General features: G+C 39.8%; 1 protein-coding gene across 4 annotated transcripts in view; it reads left to right on the forward strand.

The window, feature by feature from the left end:
• The window catches only part of LAMA2 (laminin subunit alpha 2), a 1405743-nt gene that overhangs the window by 1327202 nt on the left and 65092 nt on the right, over positions 1-13449 (forward strand). For all 4 annotated transcript variants that reach the window (XM_082249565.1, XM_082249566.1, XM_082249567.1 and 1 more), the window contains one exon: positions 5685-5805. In XM_082249565.1, coding sequence (XP_082105691.1) covers positions 5685-5805 — 121 coding nt within the window. The remainder of the gene's footprint in view (positions 1-5684; positions 5806-13449) is intronic.

Here is a 13449-nt window from a genome sequence, read left to right on the forward strand (position 1 = left end):
TGAATTGCTGGAGGGACACTTTACTATACTTAAAACTACAAGCTGGCAACTTATAATGTAAGATACTGGCTCAGTGCTCACTCGGTATAAACAATTAGAATTTGCCATGTGTTTATTTTAAAGCAAAATCCCAGGCATACAACAGAATACTCAGATCATAAATATATATGTATACAGTATATTGTACATATATATATATATATATATATATATATATATATATATATATATGTGTGTGTGTGTTAATTTACCTGCAAAGGATTTATATTTTTCTCTATCCAGTTCTGAAATTCATCTCTATCCAGGTATACAGCACAGTCCTGTATGGCAGGACAGAATACATTGTGACCTGTTATATTGCTTCTGATGCCACTCAAAAAAGAGATGAAAGTATATCCCTGTGTCCCAGAACATGGGGTGCAGGCTTATCCTGTTACAAATCCAGGGGGGCTAGTCCTGCCCAGCCCAGGTGAATGGGAAAGAATACATGTAATATGAGAGGGTCCGTAGGCACTCCTGTGACTACAACCTCATAACTGTATATCTGAGTTGTAAATCTAAGGTTCTGCTGCCTCCTACTGCCTTCCAGCAAGTTCATATAAACCTCAGAATCCTGAAAGGGCTTTCTACAAAGTTCAGAGGTTCGGTTAGAAGGTTCAGTAACGCAGGCCATATCTAGAGCGCTGTCTTTCCACAGCCGTTTCTTTTTACCATTGCAAATTGCTAGCGCCACCATCTTATATACAAGATCCTGAGGAACCACAGCCGGCTTCCCTTTGTGCTTGCACAGAGCTTTGTGAATGGTTCTGCAGCCTCCTGGGACATGTGACGTGTCTCAGGAGGCTGCAGGAGTGGATGGGGCAGGGCAAGGGATGTCATCCTTGCTTAGGTGAGGGTTGTGGAAATAGATGCAGGTACCAAAAAAAAACAAAACGGTTCTCGCTTCCAGTGAAGTGAAGTTTCGCTTATGCCACAGAGTTTCAAAATAAATTTTATAACTTCTTAAATTAGCATTTCTGTTTTTATCAAGTAAACTACAAAGTTTTGCACATGAAAACACATTATTATTCAAAAAACCCTGATTCTTTTATACATGAAAATAAATTAACATTTCAGTTGCTATCATCTTGATTCTTTAAGATGTAAATCTCAATGTTAATAAAACATAGCACTTTCCATTCACTAAAGAAGCCAAGTAATAATAGGCTGTACCTTTGTTTCAATGAAGATTACACAATGTTCTGCTGCTTGTTATATGCAGGAAAATTGAATTGTCAAGGTTTTACTGTGATAAAGTTTGAAAAACTTTTACTTTGTTTAACTTAAACAGTGATTGAGTACCTGGGTAATTCATAACAAGCAGCATTTACTGCCTTTATCTTTAAATACAGAGTTTTGTTTCTGAAAGATTCACTCTTTACAGCATTCATTTCTTTGGAGAAATAAACGTAAAATTGTTCTAAAGTCTAGGTGTTGTTTACCTAATGTATTCCCCACATTCCTACTATTTGCCCCCCCCCCCTATTTCCTAAACACTTACCTATCCCCACCGTATTCACAGGCTACACTATGAGCAGGGGGCACCATGGGCTTCTGCTGTTGTCAAACACATCCTGTGAGGAGAGAGCGGGGAGGGAGCATGGCTGAGCCATGCTGTGTGTGTCAATGGGCAAGGCCACACAAATGCCCCCATAGCAAACGGCTTGCTATGGGGACGCTGGGAAGAGAGGAGGAGGAGAGAGCCCCAGTGGGGGACCAAAGAGGAAGTAAGGGACCGATCTGTGCCATATCATTGCACAGAGCAGGTAAGTAAATCATGTTTTTTTATTTTAAAAGAAAATAAACTTTGACCGTCATATCACTTTGACCGTCATATCACTTTAAAGTGGAGCTGCACCCAAAAGGGGAAGCTATGCTTGTTGGCTTCCCCCCTCCCCCCGCTACCATTTTTGGCACCTTTTGGGGGGGGGGGGGTAGCTGGTACCTGGTTTTGGCAGATACTCGCTCCCACTTGTCGGTGACTTCGCTGCGGCAAAGTCACTAGGAAGTTTGGCTGCCCTCCTCCTTCCCCTGCCACCAGGCCATTAACAAAGCACAGCGTGCTGTGTTCATGCGCAATAGGGAGCCGGCGGGGAAGCCGCAAGGCTTCACTATCTGTTTCCTCTACAAGAAATGGCAGCAGTAGCACCCAAGGGTCGATTAAAAAATTGGCTGGGGTGAAGACACCGCTGGATTCGTGGACAGATAAGCTGTCAGAAGCTACAGTATTGGTGGCTGCTGACTTTTAATGTTTTCATAAGGAGTCTGGAGCGCCTCTTTAAGTTAGGAATACACTGTTTGAATTTCACTCAACAAACTTTCATTGAAAAAACACTAATGGGGACTCTCTAAATAGACTTCTATTGATAAACCCACTGGGCTGATGGAGAAGTATCTCTATGTGTATGGCCAGTTTTAAAGGTTGTTGAAAGAAATGTACCATATACAGTATGTAGCTCACTACCGACAATGCCTTTAGTAGCATGAGAAAAAGTAAGAATCTTTGATATATACTTTTGATTGAATCTTCCAAGTTTCATGATCATACCTCACTGTTGTAATCTCAAAATAAAACAATTAGACAGATAGCATTGTCCAGGCACCATATCCCTAATAAGCCACTATGTTATATAAAGAAATATTGTATATGTACATTGAAAGATTATGATAATTTAAAATCATTTTGATATTTTTTAGTATGTTGTTCATAGATTGCCATGGCACCTTAAGAGTCCTGTGTACACATATTTCTTTAAAATCAAAGATTAAAGTCAGCACTCAAAGTTGCATGGGCAGCCAGCAAAAAGGATTGATATACAAACCTTGAAGAATCCATAGGAATGCATTTGCAGCTTTTATATCATCTTAATGCATTAAAGTGAATCTATCATACATCCACCAAACATGCGCAAACAATCAATAAAAAAAAATATTTAATAAAATACAAAAAATCATGAAATTCCTAAAATCATCATACATGCCAAAAAAATTGGAATGGTGAACAACAAATCCAAGCACTATATGTGTTCAGTAAAGTGCAGTATACACACAAAGGTGCTTGAAAAGTAAGCAATGCAAAAAAGTCCACAACCAACATATTGCGTGACCTGCAAAGTCTCTGAGACGCGCTGTAATAAAAATTGCAAAAACACTCCTGGATCTGTGTCTTCCACCAATTAGCCCCAAATCTTCTGGTGTATGGCCTCGCTCCTGAAACGGGTGAATGAAACACTCATCAGAGATATAGACTGCAAAGCAAACAGCATAGCACACTGCTATCTCAGAGTTTTTCCCTCCTTTCAAGCCAGAAAAGACACAGCCTGTCACAGCCCAACAGTCTTAGGCATGCACACAGGGTGTGCTGTGTGTGCCTGGGCACACAATAATAACCCCATGCGGTGCTGATTCCCTCTGATCCCGCCTCCCCCCTGCAGTGCTGCCTCCTTCCCTCTTCTTCTCTCAGGAGCAGGGAAGGGGCTGGTAAATATTTAATTAACCAGCCATCCTTTTCGGAAAATAAACACTGTGAGTGATCTGTACCGATCGCTCCAGTTTTCATTCTTAACTGAAGCATAGTTGACTGTTTACTGCAGGCTGCAGAGAAAGGGACTGGGGAATCTCTGTCTCAAAAGAGAGACATCAGGGGTCTGTTTAGACCCTTGATATTTCACCAAAGCCCCATAACAGGGCTCCTAAAAAATGGTAAAAAAATTAATAAAAAATGTAAAAAACAAATAAAAAAAAAATACTGACACCGTCTACTGGTACAAATCTTTGCTCTACTGACACTGTCCACTACTCTGCTGATATACATGCATGGGAGGTCTTGGACACCAGCGTGGAGAGGGTGAGCTTCACCAATATCGCCCGCAAGTGCACCCGTGGTGCTGTTACTACATTTGCATTGATTGCTTGACCTTATACTGCGTTTGTGAGTGTATTTTATTTGGGTTTGTGGCTGATAAATTGTGAAAGTGTGGAGGTAATATTACACTAGTGGTACTGTTTCCCTAATCTGTTGGATTGGCGAATGGCCGTGAGGAAAAGGGACATATGATACAGCTGAAGGAGCGCCAAGTGATGATTGCCTAGACCTACAGCTGATCCAGGAAGGAGACGTGTGTATATACGTTTGTGAGCCTTTCCTATGAGAACAGGTGGGCCATATTTTCTGGTGAGTTGCCATTCCCACTATATGTCACAACGGTGGAGGAATACTTGTTTGGTGACCCCGATACACACTGGTGATTCCTACTTGGTGATGAGGGCTCTTGAAAGACCACTTACCCTTTTGAATTGATATGGACGTTTATCTATGAATCTGTGTATTTTCATATTTGAACGTTAAGGACTATTTACAAACTTGTGTGTCATAATGCAATCTTATGTCAGTTGTCTGCACTACTAGTACTTTTTTCGTGATTCCACTAGGGATTTTGATTGGAGTATTTTTTTATGACATAAACGCATGTGTGTTTGTGCTCTGGGGTGCAAACCCTAATGCAATAGGCTGCGCACACCCTTCCTCACTTGTGCAAACACTGTACACCTGGTTTAGTTAAAACATCTCTATTTCATGTGGAAATGTCCAGTGATCCTTCCACTTGGATTCCTAATTCTCTGACGTGTTTAGCCCAAAAAGGGCTCAATAATACAGGAACCTCTGATTAAGCCCTTATTGGGTGAAATGCTGCAAAGTGTAAAACTGAACCTTGTGGGCGGTGTTGGCTCCATATTGTTTGGTGAAGACCAGTTTAAGATCTGTGCCTTCACTCAAGGTGGAAATTAGATATCCTATTGTGGACTTTGTAGCAGTATTATTATTTTTTTTTTTTTTTTTGGATTCTTGTTGTACTGTTCTGTTCGTGTTTATGAGTACAAATATAGCACTGATGGGTGGTAGCAACAAAATAAAGGGTGAGTTGCATACTCCTAAATACAGATACTCAAGGTGGAAATTGAGTCCACTGCTCTGCTGATATACATGTATGTGTGTTTGTGCTCCAGGGTATACACCCTAATGCAATAGGCTGCACACACCAATGCCAACGACCCTTTCTCACTTGTGTAAACACTGCCTGCCTGGTTTAGTTAAAACATCTCTATTTCATGTGGAAACGTCCAGTGATTCTGCCACCTGGATTCCTAATTCTCTGACGTGTTTAGCCCAAAAAGGGCTCAATAATACAGGAATCTCTTAACTAAGCCTTTGTTGGGTGAAATGCTTCAAATTGTGAAACTGAACTTTGTGGGCTGTGTTGGCTCCATATTGTTTAATGAATACCAATTTGGGATCTGTGCCTTCACTCAAAGTGGAAATTAGATATCCTATTGTGGACTTTGTAGCAGTATTATTTTTTTTTTTTTTTGGATTCTTGTTGTACTGTTCTGTTGGTGTTTATGAGTACAAATATAGCACAAAATAAAGGGTGAGTTGCATACTCCTAAATACAGATACTGCTAGCCATAGCTCTAGTTATCTGTGTTGACCGAATTGTTTATTTTTAGTCCTGCATGGGACAATGGTAGATAATAAAAGTTTGAATTTAGTTTTAATTTGAAGTTTGACGCCCAATACAGAATAATCCTGGCCTGTAGATCTGCTTGCTTTGTGCAATCTAATTGTAACATTTTTTTTCCTTTAGGTCAGAAGTTAGTGTAAATAAATATTCCGGATGCCTAAAGGACATTGAGATCTCTCGAACACCATACAACTTACTTAGCAGCTCTGAACACATAGGAATAACCAAAGGATGTGCACTTGAGGTATGTTTGCAATTTTTTAAACTCATGACTTTTTTAAAATCAAAATGCAAGGAAAATCCGCGCTTAGGATAAGAAACCAAAGCTTGGCTGCAGCCCACTTCAAAAATATAACCCTGGAGGGGGTTATATCATATATGTGTATAAAAGGGGGAAGTGATTGGCACTGCCAATGAAGAGTGTGTGAAAGATGTGTAGAGTGGAATTCTAAGAGTTGATGTTCAATAGCTAGTCAAATGTGTAGACTGAACTCACACTAATGTGAATAAAAGTGACTTGTGCAATATATACATATAAATAAGTATTGTGTAACTTACAATTACTAATCATTAAACGTAAATCAACAATAAAAACCATATGCATTAAGACTTCATTTCATGTGCACTTTGCACCTTTTGCACATGAAATTAAGTCTTAATGCATATGGTTTTTATTGTTGATTTACGTTTAATGATTAGTAATTGTAAGTGAGACGATACTTATTTATATGTATATATTGTACAAGTCACTTTTACTCACATTAGTGTGAGTTCAGTCTACACATTTGACTAGCTATTGAACACCAACTCTTAGAATTCCACTCTACACATCTTTCACGCACTCTTCATTGGCAGCGCCAATCACTTCCCCCTTTTATACTCATGACTTTTTTTATTCCATCAGAGTGTGACTGACGGTTGAAAAAAAAAAAGAGCAAATAAAGTAGAATAGCAAATGGGTAGAACCACTACGCACATCTAATGCTGACCAGGATAATAGGGCAACCAATAAATCTAATTTGCACTTTGGGTTCACAGTGGATATATTTGGAAGAAAACATATTTTGTTTTATTCTGTGTTTCCGCTAATACCGAGCAAAGCAGTATTTGGACATTAGGCTTCCCTAGGCACACCTGAATAAAAAAATATCTGATAAAGATCTGCTCCTTATATAATGAAATTATTTTAGTAAAATGAATGCTAGTATGTGATAATAAGACAATAACAGAGTCTACTTTATATTCACACAAAAAAGGGTACATGTGCACAACAAAAAAACACAAGAATATGTAAAGATTACCAATCTTTGAAGTTCATTAAAAAAGAAAAAATCAGTCCAATAATAGGGGGAAAGAGGAGCAGCAGCAAAGCAGGTGAAGAGGAAATCTTAAAGTGTTACAAAACCCAGGAGCCTGCATTCACTATATCTGGCCTCCCACAGTACACAGAACATGGAAATGCAATTATTTTAGTAAATACAAACCGCTAAATACATTTTCTCATCAGCAGTATATAGCAGTCTTGTAATTTCTATTAGTGTCTGACCAAGCACTGGTTAAAGCTTGTAGGAGGAGTTTTCATTCTCCTCTGACTGTCCTATGAGGCAGCATGACACCTGACCCTCTGTCTGGACAGTGCTGATTAGCAATGTGCTGATCACACGCACCTTCTTAAGAAAAACTCTCTAGCAATACACACCAAACTGAGCATGTGCAGAGTGCCTCCAAGGCTCTGTCTTATCAGGAGGATTGGGGACAGTAAAAGAAGGGGAGGATAAGAGAAGACAGGATCAAACAGCCTTTTTACATAATGCGCAGGATTAACCGGTTCCACAGGGAGTATAACAATTATGCTTTACTGCCTTTACAGACTGATTTTACTGTTGTGGGTTTAGTAACACTTTAGCTATAATCATATCCTAACTATAATAATATCCTAATAAAATCACGCAACACACTGTAATCTGACAAGGCTTCCAAAGATGAACCAATGACTACCTGTGACCCATTATACTTATACAGGCCTAGCCAAACACTGCATCACCCGCATTTTAACCAGTTCTCTGGGGCTAAACCCTGGAGTATCTAGCTATGGTGCCCATAATCTTTCAAATTTACCCAGGCAGCTTTTACGTTGGTATACATATTTTTAAAAAATTTGTGTATTGCCCATATTACCTACCCATTGCCGATGGGAAGAGAATCCAGGCGTTTTCCATTGCAGCAGCAATACTCTATGGGCCTGAAAGAGAGCATGAGTGAAGGCCTCCAGTGTGGTTCCAGAACAATTTTGTTAAGAATGCTCAATAAACAGTATTTAGGGTCAAGGGGTACAGATAAAGCCTTTAATAAGCCTGTTGATTGTTTTCTACTTTATATTGACAACTACAATTTAACTGTAAGATACAAAACAAGAGGAGCGATAGCTCCATGTTTATTGAACAGTCTTTTGACTCCTATTAATAATATTTTCTTCAACCTTTTACACCCATATCTCTCTTGCTGATTTTAGTCACAAACGTTCAGAGGTGAAGAGAAGATGAAAAGAAAAAAGACTTAAACAGTTTTCTAATGTTGAGTCTTGGTGCTGCCCGCGCTAACCTTACCACCCTATGAATTGGCCTAAAAGTGCCATAATGATAACTATAACCCTGTTATCATGCAAGGTACCCCAACATTGCCCTCTAGTGGCAGCTGGTATTAACTGCTCCAAAGTAATAAGAGGTTGTAAACAGGGTGGCCCAGCCATGTAAAATATTCTCACAGGTGAAATCTGCTAAAGAAACTAATGCGCACAGCTTATTATTAAGTAGAATTACAAAAGACTAGAATTATCTTTTAATGGCAGGTCAAACAATGACCATGTGCCATCGCATAAGCAATCTTTAGTTATATACTTTATTCTGAACAGGAAAGATAATTTATTGAATCTTAAAAAACAAGGTGCTGTTGGTACCACATTTAATAAATAAGCTCTAGTGTGACTGTAGACCTTTTAGTTTTATTCACATTATAGATAAGATGATTTGCAAACCTAGAAATGTAGGGTAAGTTCGGCTATTTGCACATTTGGTTTTATTTTTTTATCTATTAACATTAGGCTCTTTTTATAATGGTTCTTCCTGCATTTGGCAAAATAAAAATCATTGAAAATCTGATCTCTTATGCGTAGTTTGAAAGCCTACTTTAATGACAAAAAAAGGTAAATTATGTATTAATCAATAAAGCTAAATATACCTCTAAATTTCTAAATGCTTTCTCTATAATAGGTAACATTTCCCAAGCTATCAAATTATTTTATAGGACTCCCTATCTAAGTACAAATAAAATAATTATTGCAAATTGCAGTTACATTTATTTAATTGCATTACATTGGAAACATTTTTAAACAAAGACCTATTAATGGCATTTGATAATTGCATTAAAAGATCACTGTATATTATATATATATATATATATATATATATATATATATATATATATATATATATATATATATATATATATATATATATATATATATATATATATATATATATATATATATATATATATATATCTATATACTGCATGTCATTGTACAAATAAATATGACTTAAAAGTCCTCCTTTCAGGGAACAGTCATATTTAACACTGACAAATATATAGTTGCCACACTTAAAATGCATTGGAAGGTTCCTCTATTTATAGTGTGGATGTTGAGTTGTGACCTCAGTCACAAATCTTATCTATATAAAACTTGCATGCAGCAATAGCAAAGGCTCTTTGACAGCTTAACTGACTTTTAAATAAAACAAAGTGATAAATGAATGTTTTAGAGAATGCTGTTTGTACTCTGCAGTAGACTTATTAAGTTATTTTATCCTTTTTATCTATATCTGATTGTCTGGGTCAGTGCATGGCTGGGTCATCTCCATGTGTAACATTTTTATTAGTTTGCTGCACATCATGTATACATGTACTGTACCCAATGTTTATCATTGTGAGTGATAACCTGAAAGGCCATTTTAGTATTTTTTGTTTTGTTTTCTTGTTCAAGTAGTTTATTGAAAAAACAGAAGTAAATACAGCGCAACATGTACAATCAGAGCAGGAGAGGTTACATTTGCACAACAGGTAACAACAGTAAACCGGAGATAGTAACAAAGCAAACCAGGTTAACTGACATGTTCAGGAGCCAAGTGGGCGACGACCCCAGAAGGGAGATCCATCCAGCACAGCCAACACCCGGGCACCCCTAAAAGGGAGCTCGCTGTGCCCGCGCGCGACTGCGCCTTCAGTGGGTCATATAGTTTGCATGTAAGTATCGTTTTCAGGGGTCGCAACACATGGCTCAGAGGAAGGAAGGAAGCCTGGTTAGGTCAGGAGTCCTTGGCATTAGGTCAAACAAGATGTAGACTGTAGCAGAATGGTGGAACAATTTGTGTAAGGAATGTGGAGAGAAGTAACCACTGTGGGGGAGAGTAATAGACAGAGTATTGTACATATGGCGGGATATAGTCATAAGAGGGGTAAGAACAGGGAGGAGGGGGGGGGGCGGGGGGACAAAACAAGGGGGGGGGGAAGAAGAAAGGAATGGGGGGGAAAGGAGGAGGGTGGAGGGGTGAAAGTGGGGGGGGAGGAAGGGGGTCGCCGGGGGGGAGCAGGGTAACCACAGATAGATATAGGCAGCGCAAATATGCCGTTTAGGGCAATAAGAGAGTGCTATCAAAGTTCGGAGGGAGAAAGTGGTCTACCCATGGTTGCCATAACTTGTCAAACTTGTCGACCCTGTCCAGCAGGACCGCTTCAATTTTCGCATGAATCATGGCATTAGTGATTCTGTTTTTCACTTCAGGAATAGGTAGATGAGGGGTTTTCCAAGCTTTAGCTATTGTTTGTTTAGCCGCAGTCGTGACTTGTAGGAACGATTTGTGCTGCCGTTTGGAAACGACATCTGATTTCATGTTCAAGAGGGCGAGACAGGGGTCAGGGTTGATGTGTGTGTCCATGAGGGTGGAGAGAATGCAAAAGATAGCCTTCCAAAATCGTTGGACCACAGGGCAGGACCACCAGATATGTACATGAGTGCCCGCATCCCGACAGCCTCGGAAACAGTCCTGAGAGTATGAGGGATGGAATTTAGCAATACGAGCTGGCACAAGGTACCAACGCATAAGCACCTTATAGTTAGTTTCGGAAGCCACGATAGTTTGGGAGGCTGTCTTCGTCGTCTGCCAGATCTTGGACCAGTCTGCAGGCTCAAGTGTAATGCCCAAGTCCCGTTCCCATTTGGACGCATATGCTGGGAGAGCTCGGGTTAGGGGTTCAGAAAGTTTAGAGTAAAGGAGGGAAATTAGACCTCGGGTGTGCGGGTCGTGGAGACAAACGTGTTCAAATGAGGTCAAGGTGGGTAAAGACGTGTCTGTATGCATGCAGTGGGATAAGAAGTGTTTAATTTGTAGGTAGTGGAAGATCTCAGAATTGGGGAGCTGGTGTGAGTCTTGGAGAGTCGGGAAGGACTTAAATGCATTGAAAACGATCAAGGAGTGGGCCCGGAGGAGGCCAGCTGCCGACCAACGTTGAAAAGAGGATGGGGATTCCCAAGCTGGGGGGAAGGATGGGTTGTGGAGGTAGGAGAGAAGCGGGTTATGGGGCGACTGAAGCTTGTACTTGAACTTTAGGGTGTCCCAAAGGTGCAGGGAATGGCGTAGAATGGGGTTGGCAATCGATCTGCGTTCAGAGGATTTTAACCACAGTAGGTTGGCCACCGAGAAAGGATCACATTCGACCGCTTTTTGTTTTGTTTTAAATAAACTTTGAGATATGATATGTAGATGGAAAGAGCAACCAATATACATAAAGAAAAAGAGGGAGGCCAGCCACACTGGGGAAATGTCAGACCGAGCACAGCAAGTTGTGAGACAATTGTCTGTCCTTTCATGAGTTACGTGCTGCTGGGACATCATTTTTGTCTTCTTCCCAGTTCAGCTCACAAGTGATAGGAACTTTTTTTCTTTTCTTTTTTTTTTTTTTTAAGAAAATGCTCAGGCCTTAGCCATCAGGTATTTGTATGTTGGAAAATCAGTTTTTGTGATAAAAAGTAATTGCTTCCTATCTTCCACTCAATTGTTGCAAACACTCAGATGGTTTCATTGTATAGCAATATTATTGACAGACAGTCATAAAAGATTAGATGTAGGACAGATATCATAAGCACTGTGGGTTGAAGTGGATTTCCAATTAAAGCCAGCCATACATTATACAATTTTCTTTTCTTCAACCATGGGTTGAAGGAAAGAAAATAGCTTGATTCCCCCATCAACAGTCAGTGTTGATGGGGTAATCCCTCCCACAGAGCCATTGTATTCTGACAGCAGATTTTCCTGTCATATGAATACAATAATCACTACCTGCAGCTATAGCTATCAGCAATGATCGCAAGAAAATAACTCAACATGCTGGTTGTACTGAAGTCGATCAGTGGATCGACTTCAGTACAACCAGCCTGTCCATAGATGGACACAAATTAGTCAGTTACTGCTGAACCAGCCACATTTCAATTTGTCAGCAGGTAAAGTAATGCAATGTCTTTAGAAATTTGCGCACAGTGCCAGATCAATTCAACAAAGCCCATTCATGGGCCTTAAGCCTCGTACACACGCGTCGAAAATCGGCAGGGAATTTTCATCCAACGACCGATCTGCCGATTTTCGGCTTGTTAGTATGATGCTTCCGACAACCGACTCCGACTTTTCGGCCGAAAAAAATCTGGTGTGCAGGCTATAACATTTTTGTCCGCCGTCAAAACACGGCCGATTTTCGTGCAGTCAGTACAGATTTCGACAGGGAAAAATCTAATGAGCAAGACTAGGCATGCTCAGAGAAGAAAGAACACAAAGAAAGCAAACCAACACATGACATCACTTCTGAAGTAGAATTTTGTCTGCCGAGAAAATTCGTGTACAGTCTAGGCACATTCCAACCAACAAAACACCACTCTGGACAAAATACGGACGATCGGTCGGCCAATAATCGTTGCGTTTGTACGGGGCTTAAGGCTCAACCTGGAATCAGGAAAGCAAATACTTTAATTACCATTTGTATGCTAACACTTCATGCACAATTCAGTTATATTATGTTATGCTGCTCTAGAAAGCCAATTGCATAAATCAGGATAACCCTCCCTTGGCACATGTGTACATAAGACTATAGGCAATAACAGGCAAATATGATCAAAACAAACAAGGCAGAAAGACAATTTCAGAGATTTAGAAGACATTCTTTAAAGTGAACCCAAACTGAAAAATTAAGTCTTACTATGTGATATGGACCATTTAGAAATTATTATTGTGCCCTAACAGTACACTGAGGAATTTACTTTTTCTCTTGAAATCCTCCTGAAAAATAGAATTGTACGTTCCTGTGTCTAAGTAGTCCTCTCCATTGAACTTCATAGCTGTATATCTACATTGTACGATCTATGGCACTGCTGCTTCTGACTTCTGAGGGGAGATAGCCTTATGAGATTTGGTGATGTCACTACTCCACTGTTCATTGTTATTCTTGCTGGAGAGGAAACTGTACCTGAGGATCTGCAGTGCATGAATTATCTAGCTTCTGTTTTATCCATTCTGCAGATCTGTGCTTTCTGTACCCCTCCTGCTGCTGCTTCTTCCATCATTTATCACATCAGTAGTCTTCGGGAAGCAGAAAAGCCCTGCTCCTTTACCATGATATATGTAACCTAAATGAAAGGTTTTGTCCGAAATATTCATGGAGTGTTAAGACTCCCTGGTTCTTCTAGCCAACTCTTGCAGGGGATAGATACTTGGGGTACTTTTTTAAAAAAATGGAGAACAGATATCGATCTACCCTCTATACTGGACACTTCAGAGTGTACTCCACA

The sequence above is a fragment of the Pelophylax lessonae genome (assembly GCF_965119305.1).
Source record: "Pelophylax lessonae genome assembly, chromosome: 3".
Lineage (NCBI taxonomy): Eukaryota > Metazoa > Chordata > Amphibia > Anura > Ranidae > Pelophylax > Pelophylax lessonae.